We start from the raw sequence: 22,204 nt of genomic DNA on the forward strand, positions 1-22,204 counted from the left end.
TCTGCGTAGATGTTCACCGCGATTTTTATGAAATATATAGAAACACGAGTGTTACCCTTATATTGAAATTTTATAGCTGAAAGAGCACGCGAATGTGTGCGAGAATATGGTACATCTGCGTGTTAAGCGAAAATTCTATCTCGAAAAGTGGGAAATGTCAGAAAAATATATGTAACTCCAATCTGGTATTCTTTTTCAGAAGAAATTGCGAAGACTCGTGAATATTGATCGATAATTAAGATATTTAATCAGGTTGAAAGATATAAAATATAATATAAAATAAAAGATATATATATATAAAATCTAATATATATAAAAAGATATAAAGTGTAATACATATAAAATGATAAAAAAAATAATAAATAAGAAATATAAAAAGTGTACGAATGAAGTAAGGAATAAATAATGCGAGCGACATCGTGAAAGGCAGATGACATGGATGAGAGTGCAAATCCGCGGACGAAATTCCACCCCCGGATCGCGGAGGGTGAAATCAAGCTCGAAGGGTTGTTCGCCCTTCGGTGTGCAGATGGCGGCTCCTGGTCGGTATCCGGGACCTTCAGCCCCGCCCATGTGATTTAAACGGCGACCTTTCCGGCGTCGCACCCCCAGACCTCGAATGGGGTGGTCGCGGAATTCTCGAGGGGGTGAATGACTGAACGGGCGCGTATCTGCGTCGCGTTACACGCGCCCGTGTCTTCGCCCTCGTTAAGCGCGACCCATTTCGGCTCGGTAACATCGCACAGTTCAAGTATTCCAAGAAAGGGGCGGATGCCGCGAAACACTGTACAGACAACGTGTATCTCGACATGTTACATTATTATGGAAATTGGTGTTTTATCAGTAGAGCCGCGGGATCCAATCAATGAATTATACGAGTCATAAAGTGCAGAATGAGAGAGGAGAGAGAGAGAGAGAATGCTTCTTCTGTTTTATTCTAAAATAAACGATCGTGTTTGGTGGAAACAATAGTTGTGAAATCTTTACGTAGGGATCGAATGTTTATTTTTTTTGTTCATAATTGCTTTATAAGAAGAGCATTAATATGTAAGACGAATTATTAACTATTGTGAATAATAGAAAAAAAATATAATAAAAGGAAGTAGATAAAATCTTAATGTTATAAAAAATTAAGTGATTAAAAACAATAGAATACTATTACTTCGCGTTCTATATTAGAAAATATTTTCATTATCGTACATAAATTTTTGTAAGAGATTATTGTTTTATAATTCAAATAATTTTTACATTTTATAGATTTTTGATAACTGCTATCAATAATTGAAACCGTCAAAACCTGACTCTCTATCACTTTGTAGATCGTCGTTTAAATCTGAATTGTGTATGATTTTGCTTGCTGATTAATTGAAGCATGATTAAGTTTTCTTGCACGTCATCTTGTTTCAGAGCGTTATTTTTTTCGTCATATTATAAGTATCTATTATTACATTGATATAATTTTTTTTCTTTACGACTATTATTGTACTATATATTTTCTATGATATGTATCTTACATTTAATAAGGCTATGCTAGAGAATGATAAATCTATTCACACTTTAATGAAATACTCGCCAGGCTCATTTTAAAGACAGAGAAGAGAAAATACACGATGTTCGGGACACCGAGTATGTACAAAGTACCAGAGTACCCGAGTACCAGAGTACTGGAGTACCCCGAAGCACGACCGCGGAGTGGCGCGACGCGACGTAACCGACGAAAAGTTCAACAGACAGATTTGCATCGGAATTACATCGCATAAAGTCGCGGTCCCCGTCCTCCCCTTTCGCCCCTTTCCCTCCCAGAGAGGACCACGGCCGCAATGGGCGCAACCGCATTAAATACTGTCCGGGATCTCTCGCTTTCCATGTTCTTGCCCGACCTCTGTCTAACCCCCGGGCATCGAATCGCCCCGGGCCACGTCAGACGAGTTCATCTTCCACTTTGACCGAAGTTCGGCGCTCGCTTTGAGCGGCAACGAGAAGCAGGAACGATTATGAGCTTACTTGCGGCAACCGGGGCTGGCGACTTACGACTTGACGAGAATTAATGCGGCCGTAAAGGGGGGGATAATCGTCGCCAAAAGGGAGAACGTAAGGGATGCGTTCGAAGGATGAAGGATGAAGGAAGTTACGTGATAATTGCGATTCAATTGTCATCTTTTATACGTATATAACAATGTAACGTTACCTTACGTTACGAACGTTGCATTATTTATAGTTTTATATTAAAAATTTTAGTTTATTCTTTCCCTCAGGCATTGTCTTAAATCCATTTCTTGATATGGGTTTATTTTCTTTCTACAGGTCCAGCTTTGCTATATTGTGTAATTCAATTAAACCATGTATTTAAAAAGACACGAGGATTTAATCTCTCATTTCGCACTTTATTTAAATGAATGATGTTTAAGAATATTTTTTGAAGTGTTTTTACGATTCTAAATATTTGTCTTCTATATTATTTTTAAAGGAGAATGTGGTTTTATTTATTCTGAAATTATTACATATAAAAATGTGTGTGTATGTACGTATGTATATAATTTAATTTCAAGATATAGATGAACCACTCTTGTAAAAAAAAATCATAGAAGATAGAAAGTAATATCGTTATGAAAAATTATAAAATTATAATTATAAAATAATAATATGTTTTAAATAAAATGTTATAGTACTTTAAACTCGATTAATATTTTTTGACAGTTATCAGCTGATTTCTGTCAAAATATATTAATTAAGTTTAAACAAACTGTATATAAAAATATCATTCTTTCTTTATATAAAATCAAGGAATGGCGCGCGCGTAGCGCACTTGTGTTGTTCTAGTTTAGATATATAAATATTATAATGGAGAGAGAGGAGATATGGGTGGGAAAAGAAAACAAAAAAATATTAAATTCTTGGGACAGTATATACACATAGATTTTTCATAACAGTTTTACTTTTCGGACGTCGACAAATTGGACCACTATTCGCGATTATCGTTTTTGTTGCGGTACACGATATTGTTCGAATCGGTCCCGATATGTTCAAACGCACCTTTTCATCCCTCCTCCCTCCTGCCCCGTGACGCCTATAGGGGTGCTTACGTGGTGCACGTGTGTCTCGTACGTGTATGTTACCCGGAAATCGATTAACCCGATTTCGTGCACCGCGAGTTAACGTCGACCATCTACCTTGCCAGCCACGTACGAGGGCATTCCACGAGCTACTGTGCCGTGCCCCATCAGCTTTCGATAGGCGAAATGTTTCGAATCATAGGGGAGTATGAGGGGCAAGAGAGAAAGAGAGAGAGAGAGAGGGAGAGAGAGGGAGAAAGAGATCGAGGGTTGCAAAAGTATACGGTAAGCATTTATTCCACTAGGCAGCAAGCAACCGACGAGATCGAATAATTTCCGAAGGTGGGCCAGGTGGATGAGATTATTATCCGAGGAAATTGCCGCGTCTCGGAAAAGTCGGGAAGGAAATCGGGATTCGTCGGCATTCGTTTCCGGCTTCGCCGGAAAAGTAAAACGTTCGCGTTTCAAACGTCACCACCGCTGTTATTAGACGTTCAAAAGGGATTTTTTAGCTTTCGAATTTATTTTAATTCCTTGATGATTACATTTATATCATCTTTCCGTTTATATGTGTTGAACGAAAAAGTGAATTTTCGCTTCCATTTCTCTCATCTTCGAATCTTCTTCAAGGCGGAAAAACACGCTATGTGTATACGGAATATCCCTGAAGAAATGAATGTTGAAATAATATCCTATGCTACCAACTACATATCGCGTTGAGAGAATTCTTGCGTTTTATTTTTGCATTTCGTTTGCCCACGTAGTTGTACATCTTGCGCGTTGATTTTTGTTTATAGCTCCCCGACGTTTGGAATCCCGAGTTGCTATCGGCGTGGACCATTCTATTTGTGGAAACTACACGGGCGCGAACATTGACACATTGAACGCATTGAATGCAACTTTGCAGATAGATCTTTGCGATACTCTCTTGGGACGTGTAAAAAAAAAAGAAAAAAATCGATAAACGTCGTTGCTTGTATACTCTCTTAAATTAAATCAGTGAAAATGTCACTGATTAAAATGACAAGTGATCTTCACCGATCTTCAGTGGAAACACTCACCCTTTGCTCCTCCGTCTTATCTCACTGATTCTTCTCGGTGAGCTTTCGCTGTTTGCAGTGCTTTTACCTGAAACCACTGCTTATATCACTGCTTATATTATCAGTGATAATACACTCATTTCATTTACGAGAACAGTGAAGAAAAACTCGACCCCAGCCTTTTATCAAATTCACTTTGCTTCTCAGCGACGCAGAAAATTAATTCATTCTCGATATAGGATACTGCCGGATTCTTCCGATCCCTGGTTCCATTATCCATTACAGGAGTGATTCTTCGTTTCTTTTTAACCCGGGACGTTTCGACATTTCCGTCGCGACTATTCTTGAAAATCCCGGCGCGTCGACTATTGTTATTCGCGATCTCTGCCGGCAACTCGGAATCCAAAGGCCCGATAACCGAACGATCGATCGTGACGGACGATTTTTCGTAATGTCTAGGATGCCGTCGGGGGATCCCGTCGTCTGTGTCTCGACCGGTCAAGATAGACGATCGGAGGGTTAATCGGGTTAAACGACGAGATTACCAGCGATGAAGATTCGTCTTACGGTTTTCCAAGGAAAAGTGTCGTTCGCTCTCTTATCGGAGCCTCTGTGAGAGAGATTCTCATAATGAAATTGCACAGACGCGGTTAACGTGACGGTAATGAAAACAGACTCGATTTGATCAGACGCCATCATCTTAATTGATACTTGTCCACGATGTTAGCTTTATCCGTTACGTAAACTTAAATTTGGACATAAACGAAATTTTTGAGAGTAGACTAAAGATAACGATGTATAATATGTGCGTGAGATAATTTTGAGCTATATACACAGCATACATATTTTTTTATTTAAAAAATATGTGTCGAAAGTCCGTCGCAAAGTTCGTCGTCTTTTTTCTTGTCGTAAATTTTCAATTTTCCATTTCAAATCTTCTTTTATATTTTCAAATGCGTGATGACGCGCTTTTCGATTATTTCGCAGCATCATCTACCTTCGACCGCAGATTGCTCTTGCACCTGTGGAAGGAAGAAACGGCTCCTCGAGTTTCTCGTTCGCCGAGCAATGTCATTTCAAACCTTCCCCGTCGCGCGGTTACGTATTTCAGAATCTACTTCCAATTTCCGCTCGAAAGGTCTCATAAAAATGACATATATATCTACACAAAAAAATAAATTGCATACGGTTATTTTTCACTGATTATTACAAAAGCGTTTAGTATAAATATTAATTTTTTATGAATAAATATAAAAAAGAACATTCTTTTTTTAATTCGTTGGAAGGAATAATTATATTAGAGAGATCTTTGGGATATGTATATTGTATGAGATAAAACATACATATTGTAACACATTTACATTTTCTCTTTTTTAAAGTTTTACATATGAAATATATCGTATGTATATTTCGGATGTCAGACACTTTTAGCGAGACAAATTTGATTGGAAATTAACCAGAACAGTTACCATTTAACGTTGACGCGACAGCGTGTGTGTGTGACACAGGACTATTATACTCTATATAAGACATATCAGAATATCGGACGGAGCGTGAAAAATCTGGATATCCTCCAAATTGACACGCGGAATCGATAACTTCGCGTTAATTAATGCCGGGAAGGGTATTTCTCTCTTTCATCCCCGATTGGAATGTGTGGAATTAGTTTCTGGAATCGGCGCGACATTTATTACTCTCTCGCGGAAGGGAAAAAAAAAAAAAAATTCAATAACTATTCATTTCCGATAGCGTCGAGTGGAAGTTGCGACAATGTCGGGTCAGCATTATTAATCGAAAGGTCGCCACTGTGTTCAAAAGGGCCGTGAAACTTTAATTTCAATTCGAAACTCGTCAACAACTCCGAGAATGACCGCAAACTTTTCCTTCGAAATTGCCCATTTTCTTTCCCTCAGGTCAATCAGTTTGACACCCGGGCCACATTATTCACTACATAAAACTAACTTGCGTAACAAGTGGCACTTTTTAATCTATCTAAAATTTCGTAATTAATTTCAGCGAATTAATATAAACGCGTTCTTACACGGGAGAAGTAATTAATTCTCTGGAGAGTTATAGATTAACAGAGTGCGCGTTCTACTTTTTCTTTTTATTTTTAAAAGTTCCTTGTTGCGATTATTTATTCGCTCTGCAAAACATATTGAATGCTCAAGATGATTGTGGATCACTAAGGCGCGCAATATTGCCTGTCCGAGCTTACATCGTACGGGGAACGCCCTTCTCTTTTCTCACGAATCTTCTGAAAAAGTCACGTCAGAGTCTAGTCCCTTCGATTCTTTCCGCCTTTTTCCGCGTCTTCAGCATCCCCCTATGTGCCGTACGATTTTTCTTCAAGTTCTCGACGATTGTATGCGGCTAGGAGAGAGAGAGAGAGGGGAGGAGGAGAAGAACATCCTTGAGGAACGATTCCTCAACTTGGTCTCGAGTAACCCGACCCAACGAATCCTCTTTAGAATTTGCTTTCCGCTTCCAGTGCCGGTTCATATTTCTCGTAAATAATCGCGTTCTTCTCATTGTCCCTCCGTTCTGGCCCTCTTTAACACGTTCTCCAATCCCAGATGCGCGCTTCGTCAAATTGGCTTTGTCAGCCCTTAATCGAGTACACGTTTGGGCGAATCTTTGGATTCGGCAAAGAATACGATTTTATCCTCTTGCCAATAGATCGACCTCAGGGAATTGGGGTCGGACCATGGAGCCAATGGAGATTTTGTCTTTGTCGCGGGATCGCCCTTTTTTCGGCAGCTAGACTAACGACGCTATGACATTAATTTTCAAGTGACTTAGCGTTCTCGCGTCGTCGGCTCTGTGCTCGAGCGACTTCCTGGGAACAGTGCGATAAGATTGCAAACTGGCGAATAAGGGTTTTTGATGGGAAGACCTTGATTTTTTAATTCAGGACACTGTTTTAGTGAAAATTAATTGGAAACATTATAGGTCCATATCATACGAATTACAGTATTTATAATATTTTCAGTGTAAATATATATTAATTTAATTAAACTTGGAGAAAATAAATTTAAATATATCGATTTTTTGTATTTCGCTATATTTTGAGATGAACTTTTCAGAATTAGATATAGCGTTTTTATAATTAGGTATATCGCGTTTATATCTTCTATACTTTAAATATAAATATTGAAATGCTTTTCTATGAGAGCTCATGCATCTCTTTTTCTTTCCTTCAGTTCAATCATGCTTATTGAGAGATTCACGTTTCTTTGATGCTCGACAAAGCTATTGCAATCGTTATTTAAAGTTTGATTTTAAAAGACTCTTTCAGCAAAAATCCTTCTTGCTTCTTAAGAAAACATACGCGCAAAAAAAGGGAAACTTCAGAATCTTTGATATCGCTGTTCGAAGACGCATTAAATAGCGCATTTAACGGTATTGAATGACGTGATATTCGCTCCGTTTTTTTAAAATCTCCTTTAAAGCTGCGAAAAAAACTTTCGACGAAATTTTTCGTTAATTAAAGGCAGTGGCTGCTCTATATATCTTAACTATGCGTGTTTAATTATCCTACGTCTTAATTAAACTTCGTTTCCTCTCATTTAAGATTTTAGAAAGCATCAGACGATCTTTGTACGGGTACATTTTATTTTTTTTTAATTTACTATTTAATTATATTAAAATTAATGTAACATATAATGTGGTTTGCTTTGCCGATTTGGAGGTGATGTAACGAACGACGAACTGCGTATCGTGTAAAGTCGCTTTCGCGATTCGCACGTCGAGGCGTTAACACGTATTCTGTGTTCTCTCTACAAATTTTTCTTTTAAAAGTACGTATATTTATATTTACAAGTGTGATTGCAGTGATGGAGAATTAGTGATTGGATAAAATAAATACTGTCTTTCAGAATAAAAAAAAATATAAGGTATGTGTCAATGAAATTTAAGACAGAGAACATTTTTATAAAAATAAAAATTAAAGAAAGATTCAAAAGTAAAGAAAGAACAAAGATTTTTTTGAGAGAGAGAAACACAGTTTTTGATACAATTTTTTAAACTTTATTGAACTCATAAAATTAAATGTATTTTGTAGGAGATTGAGAATATTCCGACAACGTGAATCTGGAATCTTTTTTTATACTCGCTGATTCTGTGATTGCTGTGGAAAATATTTATTTAACCTGGAATTTTCAATTGAATTAAAATCAACGTTTTTATCTTTAATAATGATCGCTTCGACGACTTCAATCGCCGGTGGAATTATGTAAGAATAAATTTATTGGTACGGAATAATTTGTATAAAAGTCTATTAAAGTCTCTATTATATCAAGTCTATTACACATTGACTTTATCAGACATTAAACTCTATTAAGCATTACATTTATTTTTGAATCAATAACATATATGCAAAAAATTATATAGTATGATTTATAAATCATTATGACAAAGAAGCTTAAATTGTGCACATTTAATTATACGATTTTTTTTTTAATAAGTAGACTAACAATAAGACTCTGCCGGTATATATTATTGCATTATTCACAATGTCTTACGAGTTTTCGCTTTTTTACATTCGCGGAAAATAATTAATACGTCTTCTTAATCCGTGAGAGAGAGAGAGAAAGACCGTCTTCTTTTATATTATCTCATTACTCCCCGAGCGTATTAATTAAGCTCGAAGAACTAGAAAAGAGAGAGTATCGTAAAAGATAAATTATACCAAAAAGGATTAAAGACTTGAAGTTCGGGCCTCGTTTCGGCGCGATTCGCTCGCTCTCTCGTTTCGAACTGTAGCTTTCGAGTAGTCTCGAAAATGACGTGCCCCGGGATTATTTGTCGGACCGTAATCAAAGCGTTCATTACACACATACGAACGCAGAAATACATGCGCACACCCCCATAGAGAACGGTGGACTAAGGTACTGCAAAGCGGAAGCCTTCGTGTAAAAGGGTCCGCGTGGTTGATGGAGGATAGGACTCGGTACAGTCGCGGTTTGTTTAAACGAAATGACGCGGTGCTCGCCATTTATACGCGCGAGTAGGAAATGCAATTTCTCTCTCCGGGATTCGTCCCGGGATTGGGAGCCACAATCAAGCCGAGGGCGCGCATCCCCCGAACGTTTCCTCGATCTCACCCCGTCGTCTCTTTCATCGACGGGGCGGCGACCCCCTGCTCGATCCTGCTCGCTCGTGTACGAAATCTATCTGCGGCTCGTCCGTCGACGTGACATCGGACGAAACGTCAAGGAAATGGAGAAAATTGAACAAAAATACCGCGTCATATATCGATGATTCTTCTCCCTTGTTTTCGTATCATTCGTTTGCGATATATAAAACGACGATTGGTTTTTTTCGCATATACATTTCTCGAGTTTAGTGATATATCTGCGTTCGCGAAGGAGGCAACGGGATGCTAAGTCGAAAGATTTAGATATCGGGAACTGAAAATGATGACCTTTCCTTGATAGTTTTGCCAAGGGGAAGGCGACACACCAACGATTCATCAATCAGAATCTGTCAAATTAAGGTCGCGACTCTAGCGAAAAACTTGGTATCAAAAAGTTTTTTTTTACTATTTTTTTTTTTTTTTACATACGACATGTGCTCGATCATCGCGAAAAGTTTTAAGACAAAGACTTCAAAGAATCCGCGCGCGCGAAAAGAGGTCGCGCTATCTTTCACGATTATTCGTTTCTCCTCTCCTTTGCGACCGGAACTTTTTTTTCTTACTACTTGGTTTTGCAAAAAATCATTTGTCCTCTCCTCTTGCAGAATTCCCGCGATTTTTTGTGCTGTCACGAGCGCGATGGAAATGCGGATGACGGATGCGATGCAACGTCACGTGAGGGGCCTGTCCTTTCCGGAAGACAGCAGGATGGGGGTTAGAAAATTTTCGATTAAGATGCTGTACCGATGTAGTGAAGTAATATGTCATACGGTTTGTCGTGTAAAAGGATATCGCGTGTGCGTTGCGCGACTATATATTTTATAACGTATGTATCATTCTCGTGCAGTTTTTTTCTTCGACGAAGAGATGACAAACAATACGACTTATGCATAAAGTTTTCGAGTAGAAAAGATTCATCATTAAGAAATTACATTGTACATACAAAGACTATAATATTCCCAGTTTGCGATTCAGCGTTAATTTAATTTTCGAAATTTTGTACGTCAATCGATAAATACAATTCAATTAGCGAAGTACGGGACATTCGGCGGATTAATGAATTATGTAGGAGACTATCTCTGATGCACTTTCTCGTGAAAAAGCTTCTCGCGAAATATGGCGTCGCGTACGATATCGGCGAAGTGAACTAGCCCATTTAAATTATTCGTCCCTTCTCGGTTCATATTAATTACCGCAATTGAAAAATCTCGTAATTGAAAGTACATTGATATATGCATGTATTATCTTGAATTTCGCAGATGTATTGTCTGTGGATTGAGTTATCGCATCGTATTATATTAATAAATTATATAAGAGATTATATAAAATTCCTAATAATAATGATCAAATAATGATCAAATTTTTATGTAATGATAATTTAATATAATAATAATACAGCTAAGATTTTTTAATATCAATAATATATATTAATAAATTTAATAAATTATAGTATACATACTATATATATATATATATGTATGTATGTATGTATAATATAATTTAACAAAATTATATATAAATTTATTATATATACCTATAATTATTACACATTTACAGAAGTTAAATTAAAGCTTTAACTGCTTCTTCAAGCTTAATGAGTCCGTTTGAGGTTCTTGGCATGTACGTTTCACTGAAGTTTGGGGGAAGATTATTCTACATTCTACGTTCATTTTATATTCACACACACTTACACTTCGTGACACAAGCTCTGAGCGAATACTCACTGTATCGCAGATCTAACAAGTACATTTTCCACGTCATGCTGCGGTAAAGTCTCTTAACGCCCGTAGACATTTTCTACATTTCCTCACTCACGCGACTTCGATTTAGTTTCTGGTTCGTTAGCTAACGCAGTCTCTGCGTTTCGAGATGAAAGAAACTCGTCGTTCAGCGCGCGCGAACAGAGTTTTACTCCCAGTATCCATATTTATAACAAGGAAAAGTTCGCAGGCCGAACTTTTGTTCTCCCGGAAGATTAATCACGCGGGACGCGACTCCGTCATTACGCGTTTCCCCCCTTTTTTTTCCTCTTCCGCGACGCACCAGCCGGCTTTTCCGCTGTGACATAATGCTTGGAGTAGAATAATATCGCAGTACGTAGCAGAGATACGCGACATTGAAAAACGATTTCTGCGATCCGAGAAGCAGGGAGAGAATATTCAAATATTTTTACAATTTCTTTAAAATTGTCAAAAATTGTATCTTCTGCGAACGATATTAAAATTAAAAATTCCCCAGTCGATTCTTTATCGAAAATATTTTTTTCTTCTTAGCTGTTTTTCGCTCTCGCCATTCCTCTAGACGATCCAGCGTCGACGATGTCAGTAGCTATGTTTCTCGAGGCAGAGTACGGATTGCCGACGAACTTGACGGAAATCGAACAAACGAGTGGAGATGGCGAGGACAGGGTCAAGAGAAACGCTAATCGACGAAGGATCATTGATCGTACCACGATCTACGCCATGCTGGAGTCCAAATTTGAATCGTAAGTAACTCGTGCATAAGGTAGTTTCATCTTAGACTAGGACTTGCATTAATCAATTTTCGAAAAATTGGAGAATATATTTATCTTTTTTTATTTATTTTATTTTTTTTTCTCGGGAGAATAGCTTGAAAGAGAGAAAGATTTTGGCGAATATCGTTTCGGAAAAATTCGTCGTGCACCCTCGCGCGAATTCGCCATTTAAGAACCATCGCAAATATAATAATAATAGTCCACGAGCACCGGAATGAGATAAAACGGTCTCGTCGAGATTTGCTTGGAGACTTCGGGAGATCCTCGATTCTCCTCTGATAGCGGTCCCGGTTCACCTTTCATGAACTTTCGCGTACGCAAAGTTATGCAATATGAATTTCCTCGGCCCGATATGCAAATTTCCGCATGGTACACGTGTCAGGAAGCTTATCAACGGGAGCCATTATCCGTTGAAATTGTTCGAAATGGGATTCTTGACGAGATAATTAGCGCGTCCTGTTTGATATTCGATTTTATTCGTACGAATGTATCACAGTCGCGTTTCCTGGAGGTGAAGTAATTCACATCCTTTTAAACCAGTCATTAAAATATATCTTCTTAGTGAATTTTCTTTCTCTTTTTTTTTTTTTTTTTTAATTTATCACTGTTGTCACCTCGCAGAGATAAATGACAGTCCCGAATCGCCGATAATTTAATTGTCGCGTTTGCTGGGCCGATATCTAACAACTGCTTTCCCCGAACGATTCATCTTATCTACTTCGAAGATTGATTAGCTGCACTCTTCCCTCCTTCGCAATTCCGTTCCAGCTGTTGCTCAATCTTGACAGGATTTCTCCAATAAGCGCGACACTGTATGTAGGTATGTGCCTCGATATGTACACACAGATGCAGAAATGTTGTCCCATGAGTTTCGCGAACAAATATCTTCGTAATACTTGTAAAGGATAGGTAGGCACTTTTTCATTTGGATAGTTTCAATTGCGATTCATCCGTTTTATACACTCCCTAAGAACGAAGAGATCGGCGAACGAATGTTATTTTTGCGAATGCATACGGGCAAAAAGGGGATATCATTAGTGCGCTGGACTGTAGACAGTTCCGTCGGAGTGAGACGCGTGACATTTAAATCGAATCCGACAAGTACGAGAGATTTGCATATTGGCGTCTACGCTTCAGCTGGGTGGCGCATGTCGAATCGTATGCTGATGGGAACGTTATGGGTTTTCGCAGTCGCTTAACGTCGAATCGCTGTTAGTTTCTGGTGCCCTGAATGAGAGATGAATAGCGAATCGATGACAATCATTGCCGCCAAATTACGGTTACGAATTCTTTTTTCTATTTTCTTACAAAAGCGGACAGTTTGGAACTCGTGTTTGCTCTTTCTCTATATTCAGTTGTAGAATTAAATAATCTTAATTTTAAAGATACAAAGAGAGAAGCGTGGAATGAATTGACAATATGTACGCGACATGTCTTGACATCTGGATTCGATGTGTATTTATTTATAGATAATTTTTGTCGAAAGAATGTTTAGTTAATTTGTTTTAATTCCATATAACGAAAAATATTCTCGATTGAGATATACGTGTTATTTTTATCACTATCAAAATATTTCTTCGCTTCTCTGACAACGTATTGTCATATTAACAAACAGTGCTTAGGACCTGCATCCGGCTCATAGGGACGTGACTTCTTAGCGAAGTCCATTGTCGGTGACTTAAGGACCGAGACACGTTCTTTCCGCAAACCCAATCCAATTTCTCCCTCATTCGTCACTCTCCCCATTTCTTTTGGGGTGTCAAAAAGTGTCAAGCGTCGGAAACGAGTAACATGCGTTTCTATATGGCGGATAAACGGAGACAATATACTTTATAGAAGACAGACATTTTATCGTGTCACAATATGAATAGTAAAGTTCGTACTACTGCGACATTTCTTGCGCTGGATAGTAAAACTGGATTTGCATTTGCACAACATTTATTTTGCATAATTTATTGTGATAACTTCTTTTTTGAATGTACAGTTCTAGTTTTTTCTTGTATAATTACTTTTAACCTTATATTTGTGTGTTTTGTAGACTTTTTGCAAGATCTTAAAAGTCTAAACTTTTAATGCCGTTTTCTCATATTCGACATTTTATAAAAAAAAATTTAGCTTTTTACAAAAAAAAAAGAAACCTGCAAAAAATACGAATATTATTATTATTATTAATAGCATGCACGATGTGAAAGTTCCTGTCCAATAAATGTATTAATTGTCAAATACAAATGTTAATACAAACAGTTATATGATCTCAGAAGTCAAATCTCTGATCAAATCTTTTCTTTATAAATGTCTTAAAATTAGCATCTTGCATTAAAATTAAGCTGTTTATGAAAAATAGAGTTAATTAGTTTGTCTTTTGAGAGGCTGATATATTAACAATATTTATTAAACCAGATGCCAAGTCATAACGTCGATCGCTAAGATTGATCAATTACTCGATAATCTACTATCAGGTTTCTTGCCGACTGTATCAGACATATTTCATCTGACGCTACATTTATTATCATTATTATTAATCTATATAGAACACGTCGTGCATTATATCGCGCAAGTTTTTCAATTAGCTGTCAAAGCTGTTTTAAACGACCCAACTTCCGGAATACGTCCTATATACAGTATTCCTGTCTGCGACAGCGTTACTCTTAGGTGACCGCTTCATTTGTCTCGTCAAACATCATTCATCGTATGGGAATGACGTATGTACGGATGACGGAACATTTGCTCTATTCGCAGAATAGGATATCCAGGACATCAATGTCTTCTTAGATCCATATGCGAGACGAAGCAACGAGCCGTTCACATCCATAACGGACTCCTCGGCGATCTGTTGCGTATTGTATTCACGTGAGTCATTCATCAAGATGTTTTAGTATACGTTCTGCTCTTCTAAGCGAAAAAAAAGCGGTATCTCATGTTTTTTTTCGAATCGATCATCCTGATGGAAATAGAGAGCGTAAAAAGGTACTTCTTCACTCGAGAGGAATGTTTTGAGATGATAGTAAATTAAATATCTTGGAAACTGCACGAAAATTTAATATTATTATTAGCAAAGTTTTTTTTAATATTGAGAAATAATGGAATGCTGAGATAAAATCCTTCTTTAGCTTAGCACGTGGCAAAGTTAGTATGTATATATGTATAATTTCTTTTAATTTATATATATTTTTTACATGAAAACTGTAGAATATATTTCTGCTTCTGTTTTAAACAAACGATTTTTGCTTTCCGTAAAGAGTTTTATTTTTATTTGACCTGTATGGTCACATGTTCTTTGAAGATTTTAAAATACATTTTGTTGATAAAGATTTTATGATGACAAAATGAAAATATATTTCCAATTTTTCATTCGATATCTTTTCCTCTTAGTTTTCTCTTAGCCTACTTATATGTAACTGAAGTCAAAGGTATAAAGTTTAATATAGGAAATAAAATATCAAATAAAAAATATTCGATTTGATAATATTGATGCATCATAAATATCTCTAAAAATATCTCGTATAAACGATTGGTAATATTAATGAGATCAACGAAACATTAAATAATATTGCTCGTTTTCTCTAGCTAACTCAGTGAATGTAATATTTTCTGCATAAAATAAAAAGTAATACTCTCAATTTTTAATCGACATTTTTGCAGCAAATAATATTGCGATATATTGTATGTAATTGGAATGTGGAAAGAATCCACGTAAAATGAAATTATAGGGAAAAAAGAAAGAGAGAGAGAGAGAGAGAGAGAGAGATATCCGTAATATTTATCGTGAATCAAGAGCGATTAATTTCGAATAATCCTTGCACTTAAAGTGTTAATTATCGCGAGCCGGAATTGAGCAATTTTTTTTATTGACTCGCTCGTCGCGAGATGCTGCAACTTGAAATTTTCTCTTCGTAGACCAAGTTCGTCCATGCCCGAGGAAGATCTTCAGGAGTACATCGACGCGGAGAATGTTAAAGAGACGGAGGAATGTCTGGGAATGTACTCCTCCTGCGAGCTCAACATTTACGACTTTGTAACTTTTCGGGAAGCGTGAAGTTTTTCTTCCTGGGAGAAGTGCGTTGTACGTGAATTTCCTAAGGGTGTATCCACGTGGAAGAGCAATTCTATTTTCACGCGACTTGAATATTTTTTCCCTGTCGCTGGGCGTGTGAATGTGCGTGCGTTGTAAAGGCTGTTTCCTTACTGATTCAGCAAAGTATATGAGTGTATTTTATCGATATCATTGTATCGCGAAGTCATAAATAAAATGCTTGAGTACAGTTCTAAGTAAAAAAAAAAAAAAAACCATCTCTGACTGCAGTGTGATATTTTTGACAATTAAATTCTGCGTTTATATGTATCAATATTCGTGATATATGTCTACGTATTAGACACCAATCTATGAAAGAGAAAATTGCCTAATAAATTACATGACCTTATAAACGTAAAAGGATTAAACCGACCAGGCAGATTGTCGTTAAATTGGTAAACGATTCACGCGCTCGGGGGTCTTCGCTTTTAAATCCGTAATGTAAAATGGATAAAGTCTTTCGTGAACTCGATGCTGTAAAATGCTTTACTTTCCAGGTAGCTGTCAGAATCCTCGAGACTTCTCTATCTGTAGCGGTTGTAAAATTTACTACATTTTCGGGAACTTTGGGTATAAACTTGAAAGTTCCGACGAATCTCTTTATAAAATTTTATTCGGCGAGTTATCACTTGAATTATTGCCGATAGACTTCTCTATCTTGGACGATACGCGCGGTTCTCTTTTATGAACTCCCTGAGAAATAATGCAGAAAGTGCAAAATTTTCCGAAGCATACCAAACTGAAAATTGTGCCGCGAAATTTTGGCACATGAATAATTCGTTATAATTTGCAATTTTAATGACTCGCTGATATTCTATGTTTAGGAAATGAGGGGTTTTAGAAAAAAAGAATGCAAAAGTATATTTGATTACTATTAACTTGTTACTTTTTCCGACCGATTTCATAGTTTCATTAAAACGAGCTCTACTTTACAAAAATAATTCGTGATCATCTTAATAATTACCTTTAATCGTTCGTCTATCAATGTTTTAATTACTTACGAAAAGTGGTGCGCGCAACGGGATATTATCACGGTCGTACATTATTATCTTCTTTAGGGATGTCGACGCTGAAATAACTCCAACGCGGCCTCGCGCTCGGCAGCGGATACGGAAGCTAAGGACGGAGAAATGTGGCAATAACTCTTATATCCTTCCACGTTCATTTGAGATTTACGATCACACGGCAATTACGAGCGAGTATATAATATAAATACATTCGCCCCCGCGATAATTCGATAATACAGCGCGTTCGTCTGGTTTTCTCCAGTTCTCCACTCTCTTTTCCACTGTGTGCGCAGCAGCTTTTCTCTCGGTAGATAATAAACTGCGAATAAACGGTGAGGATATACCCGAAGGACTTTTAGTTTGCTATATATCATCGTGCGAGAACAAATTAACTGTTTCTGTTTTAAAGCGGCGTCTTAAGGAATCCAATAATTTCGCGAAGTAAAGCAACGGCAAGGGAACAATCGTGTAAAAGAATTAATCTTCAATCGATGAGATTTTAAGACAATAATTTATTAAAAAATATAATATTATATTATATTAAAATAATTTTATATCATTATATTTATTATCATATTATATTATACTATAATGAATGTAATAATAACTTACATATTTACCCGATATGCATTCTACACATAAATATGAATACATCCCTAACTAAGAATATTCGATATCCTTTTATTAGAGAATTTTCTGTCGATACACGTTTCTCTATCTAATAGATCGAATTACCGAAGTTTTCGACACTATACAGGAACACCTTATGTTTCTACCTTCGACAACACGTGGACGTAGCTTTTCAATAGCGGCGCAATTAGATTTGTTTGTTTCCCGAAAACCACACGGTAAACTTGGCGACGATTTTTCAGAGGTCACGCGAGGACTCCAATCAAGTCGAAGAGCCCCAGCGGACATTGCGGTTGGTACTTGGAACAGCTTCCATTGCGACCGACCAGCTCGGCCTCGACAACATCTCGCGGCAATTCCTCGTGTCTCGACGCGCTCGGACTGAAAACATGATTCCTTCGTATAATTGAACCGCAATTAAAATCTGGCATCCTTCGTCAGATCATTGTATTAAGGTTTATTTATACAGACGATGAGATAAAATGATTTTTATAAGAATGTTTCACCGGAGATCAGCATTATTTTACAACTCGCAACGTCAAACAATTAAAATTAAAATTGTGTTTGTAATTAAAATTAGAATTAAAGATATCTCTCTCTCTCTCTCTCTCTTTCTCTCTTTTTTTCTCTGTTGAAACTTATAGGTGTAATTTCGCCAAAAATTACGATGACAATATTTTCTGACATGGTATGCTCGTATTAGGAAATTGGCTGAAAACTTCGTTCGGCATTATTTTGCGTACATACACACAGAGGTAATGAGCCGGAGGAAAGATACAGGCGCCTTACGTAATTTTACGAACGCAATTTGCCTTGTGTTTGTTCATTCTTTCGAATTTTTGCGTTCGAGATGCCGCGAGCGTTTTCGCTTACGACGAAAACAATTCCGGGACGTCGTTGTCTCGGCAATCGTCATTTTAAGAAAGAGGAATAGAGAGACCAATTTTTTTTATATCGTCCTTCGTCTAAGCGCGACGATACAATCGGTTTATTGGAGTTTTATTTCATCCCCGGTTTTTTACCCTTCTCCTTCGGCCTTTTGCCCGATCCGTCTCTCATAATCCCGCCGCCCCCTCGTTTCTTTCTTTCTCTCTCTATCTCTCTCTCTCGAGGGAGTACATGAGCCCTCTCGATGAGAGACGATAAATCTTGAATATCCTGCGTGCTCGAAATGAACCGAATGAAAAATATTTTTCCTTCACGGTAATATTCCCCTCCGAATTTCTTTCTTTTTTTTTTGAGGCTCGCGGGAACGAGGATGCATCTTCGCATTCTGAAATATCCGAAGGGCGTATCGTCCTGCTTTCCGACCTTCGTCCGGAGAAGCGTTCGTCGGGCGTTCCTCTTTCGAAACTTTATTGCCGGTTTTATTAAAATTTAAAACGGCCGCGCCGTAACTTTGCAACTTTGTTGTCTCGTACTTACGGAGAGAATCAAATATTCAATGTTTCTTGACTGGCAAACAGGAATAACGAAGTAACTCGTGTTACAAAGTAATTTCTTTTTTCTTTTTTTTTTTTAAAGAAGATACAGCGGAAAAATTTTAATATAGCAAGAATGGCGCGCGAAAGAACTTACCGTGATATATCAAAGCGCGAAATTATTTTAGATATGACAAATTATTTCGCTGTCCGGTATATTTCATTCCGTTTCCACTGTTTCTCAGGTCTCAGCGATCGATAGAGATCTTTCTCGGCCGCCCTAGAGAGAGTTAGATATAGACCTTCCTCATAATTTCACGTTTCTTCTGGTAGTCAAAAAGATGAAGATGCATCCGGGCAGGGCGTAATAATGCATCAGCGTGTAGCACGAATGCAACGTTAAGAATGAAGATGCGAAACGAGCTTTCGCTTCTTTGTATGTTCTTTGTTTGCCCGCCTGTTTCGGCGCGGAAGAGAAAACCCGCGGCATTGTCGCGGCCCCGACGATGAAAACTCTCTCTCGTGTCGAGATACAAAAATCTTAAAAGGACGACACTGCAGTTCCTTTCCCATCATTTGTGCGCCGCACGCTTCTTCCGCAGGAAGGTCGTTAATCGATTCTCGATTTACAATTAATGCAGGCTATGACGTTTGAAGTGTCTCCAAGAATTAATTTCGACACCATAGTATATTTATAATATATTAACATAAAATATTATATATATATATGTAATATTTTACGGAAAGTTCCAATGTTATTATATTCATCACACACACTCACAAAGAATGGATATATGTATATTAATAATAACTGTCATAAGAGAGAACTGTCAAAAGTGACAGTTCTCTCTTATATGACAGCTATTGACAAATATCCATTCTTTGTTTAATTTTATATATATATATATATATATATATATATAATTAGATATGCATTCTTTGCGAGTAATGAATATAATAATACCGGAAGCTTTTACTTTCATTCAGACTTCATTTATGCGACATAAAATATGAGAGATACGAAAGAAAAGTACTTGGCGCATTTCGCGAAAAGTGCAATTCATCAACGCGATATACGGAGACGAACTTTCTCGTTCGCTTGGCGGACGACGACGACGACGACGACGACAATGTCGCTTTTGCCCGCGGGTTCGTGTCCTTTATTCATACGTTCCTGGTCGGAGAGCTTATTCGCTCACGACAGGGAAAAGCGGGTCGAAGCGGAACGGATGCACGTCTCTATAGGGTAGGCGGGTTGTTGGCTGCGAGGAAGCCAAATTTGCTTTTCTCGGCGCGCGCGTATCTGCTCCAATTTGCAGCGCCTTGGAACGTCGCTGTATTCGGCGGGGAAAAAAAGGCCCGCGAGCGACGCGCTTTTCTATTTGTTTTTTTTCTTTTCTGCAGAAAAGAGAAGATTTCCGTCTGCATCCTCTATGGCGCGTTTTATTCGTCAGTCGACTGAACAATGCCGTGTAACGGAGAAAGAATAGGAAGGGGATTATTAATTAAGATTCGCGAAATTTATTGCATTTAATAAATCGTTAATTGCTTTAACGTTATAGCTCATTTCTCCGCATTACAAAGAGAGTTTCGAGAGTCATTATTAAACGTGAAATTATTCTCGTATTATTATTAACAAATGTTAATAAATTATTATAATAGTTTTAGTAGAAGTATAGCCGAAAGTTTACGATATTTCCAATTTCTCAGAGTGTACAGAAGCAATTTATCAAAGCTTCTCTTCAAAAGAGATACAATCTTTGATACATTAAATAACTTATTTCATTTTGTGCTTCAATAGTTCTTTTTAGAAAAAAATTATTGAATATTAAAAGAGAATATATAAATAAAAAAAAAAAGATTTTAATCGCGTTATTCTTTATTTGCGTGTGATAAATGAACAAGTGTCGTAAAATTTCGGCCATTATTGTTACGTCAACAACCAGAAACTTACGTGAAAACCACGTGCATTATGTCGCCGATCATCCCGTTGTGCCGAAGCGGATATTCCGAGGTTTCGCAGATCGCTCTCAAAAGGCACTCTCTTCCGGGATTCCCGGAGCTGCAGGCAGAGAGAAAAATCAAGAAAGCGCAAGGAGATGTGTGTGAGCGACTGGAGAACGAGACGTCGTGGCCTGTTTACTTTACGCTTTACGATTCTCTAAATACCGGATTGAAGGCTCATGTGTGCATACGTAATTCGTTGCCTATGTACGTTCTCGCGAATACACACACACACACACACATACATGCCGCGAGTCGAGCATGTAACGCAATTCCCAGACGCCCTGAATGCTCGTAAAATGGAGCCAAGAGTGCATTTGTGCCTCTCTATCTCGAATCTCCACTGATTTCCCGTCTGTTCCGGGCGTCGTCGCGACGCTGCAGCATCTCGATGAAAGTCTTCCGTCGAATTCTCACGTTCCGCGATCAGCGCGTGATTCGCACGATAATCGATGGCGACGATCAATCTTATCGTGCAGTGTATAATCAGCCGAATCGTTTACGCGACGTACTAATTTACGAGTGATTATGATTTCCGAGAACTCCATGGTACGTCTTGAAATTTGGATATTGAAAGCAGGAGTCCATTTTTGGAAATATAAATTCCCTTATAAGAATGTGAATGTGTATAAAAAAAATGCAGCAAAAGAACATTAAAAAATATATGTAGAACGCCATTAGAAACCGAACCAATATGATTCGAGCAGAAATTGAAATAAGAAGGAAATAATTCTAGAATTAAATTTCATTATCGTTTAGCAGCGATATTGTCGAATTTAAAGATAGAGTGATCGAGTGTTTTAAATTCGAACAAGCGTTAGAGAAAATTGAAGAAATTGTCGTGGAGAGTTTGTATTAGGATTTAGAAGGAACATAAATAGCATAAAGTATCGCAAAAGAATTACAGGAATTATAGAACGAAGAAGGGGGCCAACTCGTAACATATGGCCGTTTGTTTGCGAACTTACCTCTCGAATTTACTTTCCAGAACTCGATAGATCGTGGCTCTGTCGATAGTCCGCTTTCTCCTTTTTAGCTCCGTCCAGGGCTCAAAGTATGTTATGTTCGGCGGTAAAACGTAGTTGGCCTCGAAGAAGTACGACAGAGAAATAGAATTCAGCGGATTTTCGAGCGGCACCGCGATAGCGACAAAGATCTGCGAGAAACGTTAATCGTATGATCGTCCGGCGATTTTATTTATCTACGTTAGATTCTACTCGTATGAAAGTTTCAAGGGATCTTATGAATCGCAAGATGATGATAAAGAAAAAATATATAAATTTGAGAAGAGAGAAAAAATGATTGCACAGTGAAAAATATTATTT

General features: G+C 37.6%; 2 protein-coding genes across 3 annotated transcripts in view; one reads left to right on the top strand and one right to left on the bottom strand.

The window, feature by feature from the left end:
• The first annotated feature begins 7,556 nt into the window (after positions 1-7,556).
• Positions 7,557-15,941, top strand: LOC145938033 (uncharacterized). The gene is made up of 6 exons (XM_083041357.1): positions 7,557-7,989; positions 8,157-8,327; positions 9,836-9,944; positions 11,504-11,715; positions 14,485-14,595; positions 15,643-15,941. The coding sequence occupies exons 2-6, from the start codon at positions 8,290-8,292 to the stop codon at positions 15,779-15,781; spliced, it is 609 nt and encodes a 202-aa protein (XP_082897483.1). The 5' UTR covers positions 7,557-7,989; positions 8,157-8,289; the 3' UTR covers positions 15,782-15,941.
• A 1,507-nt stretch (positions 15,942-17,448) lies between these two features.
• The window catches only part of LOC145938035 (uncharacterized), a 190,277-nt gene continuing 185,521 nt past the window's right edge, over positions 17,449-22,204 (bottom strand). For both annotated transcript variants that reach the window (XM_083041358.1, XM_083041359.1), the window contains 3 exons: positions 21,848-22,035; positions 20,830-20,937; positions 17,449-17,835 (listed from right to left, as the gene is read on the bottom strand). In XM_083041358.1, coding sequence (XP_082897484.1) covers positions 17,700-17,835; positions 20,830-20,937; positions 21,848-22,035 — 432 coding nt within the window. In that variant the 3' untranslated portion in view covers positions 17,449-17,699. The remainder of the gene's footprint in view (positions 17,836-20,829; positions 20,938-21,847; positions 22,036-22,204) is intronic.

The sequence above is a fragment of the Prenolepis imparis genome, unplaced genomic scaffold (genome assembly GCF_030444845.1).
Source record: "Prenolepis imparis isolate NDT839.2.m4 unplaced genomic scaffold, iyPreImpa1.0 SCAF_7, whole genome shotgun sequence".
NCBI classification, from domain to species: Eukaryota; Metazoa; Arthropoda; class Insecta; order Hymenoptera; family Formicidae; genus Prenolepis; species Prenolepis imparis.

Coding starts and splice junctions, on each gene's coding strand:
- LOC145938033 (XM_083041357.1), top strand. CDS start 8,290: ATGATCGCTTCGACGACTTCAATCGCCGGTGGAATTAT. Junction 11,716..14,484: donor CTGGAGTCCAAATTTGAATC/GTAAGTAACTCG, acceptor CTCTATTCGCAG/AATAGGATATCCAGGACATC. Junction 14,596..15,642: donor CTGTTGCGTATTGTATTCAC/GTGAGTCATTCA, acceptor TTCTCTTCGTAG/ACCAAGTTCGTCCATGCCCG.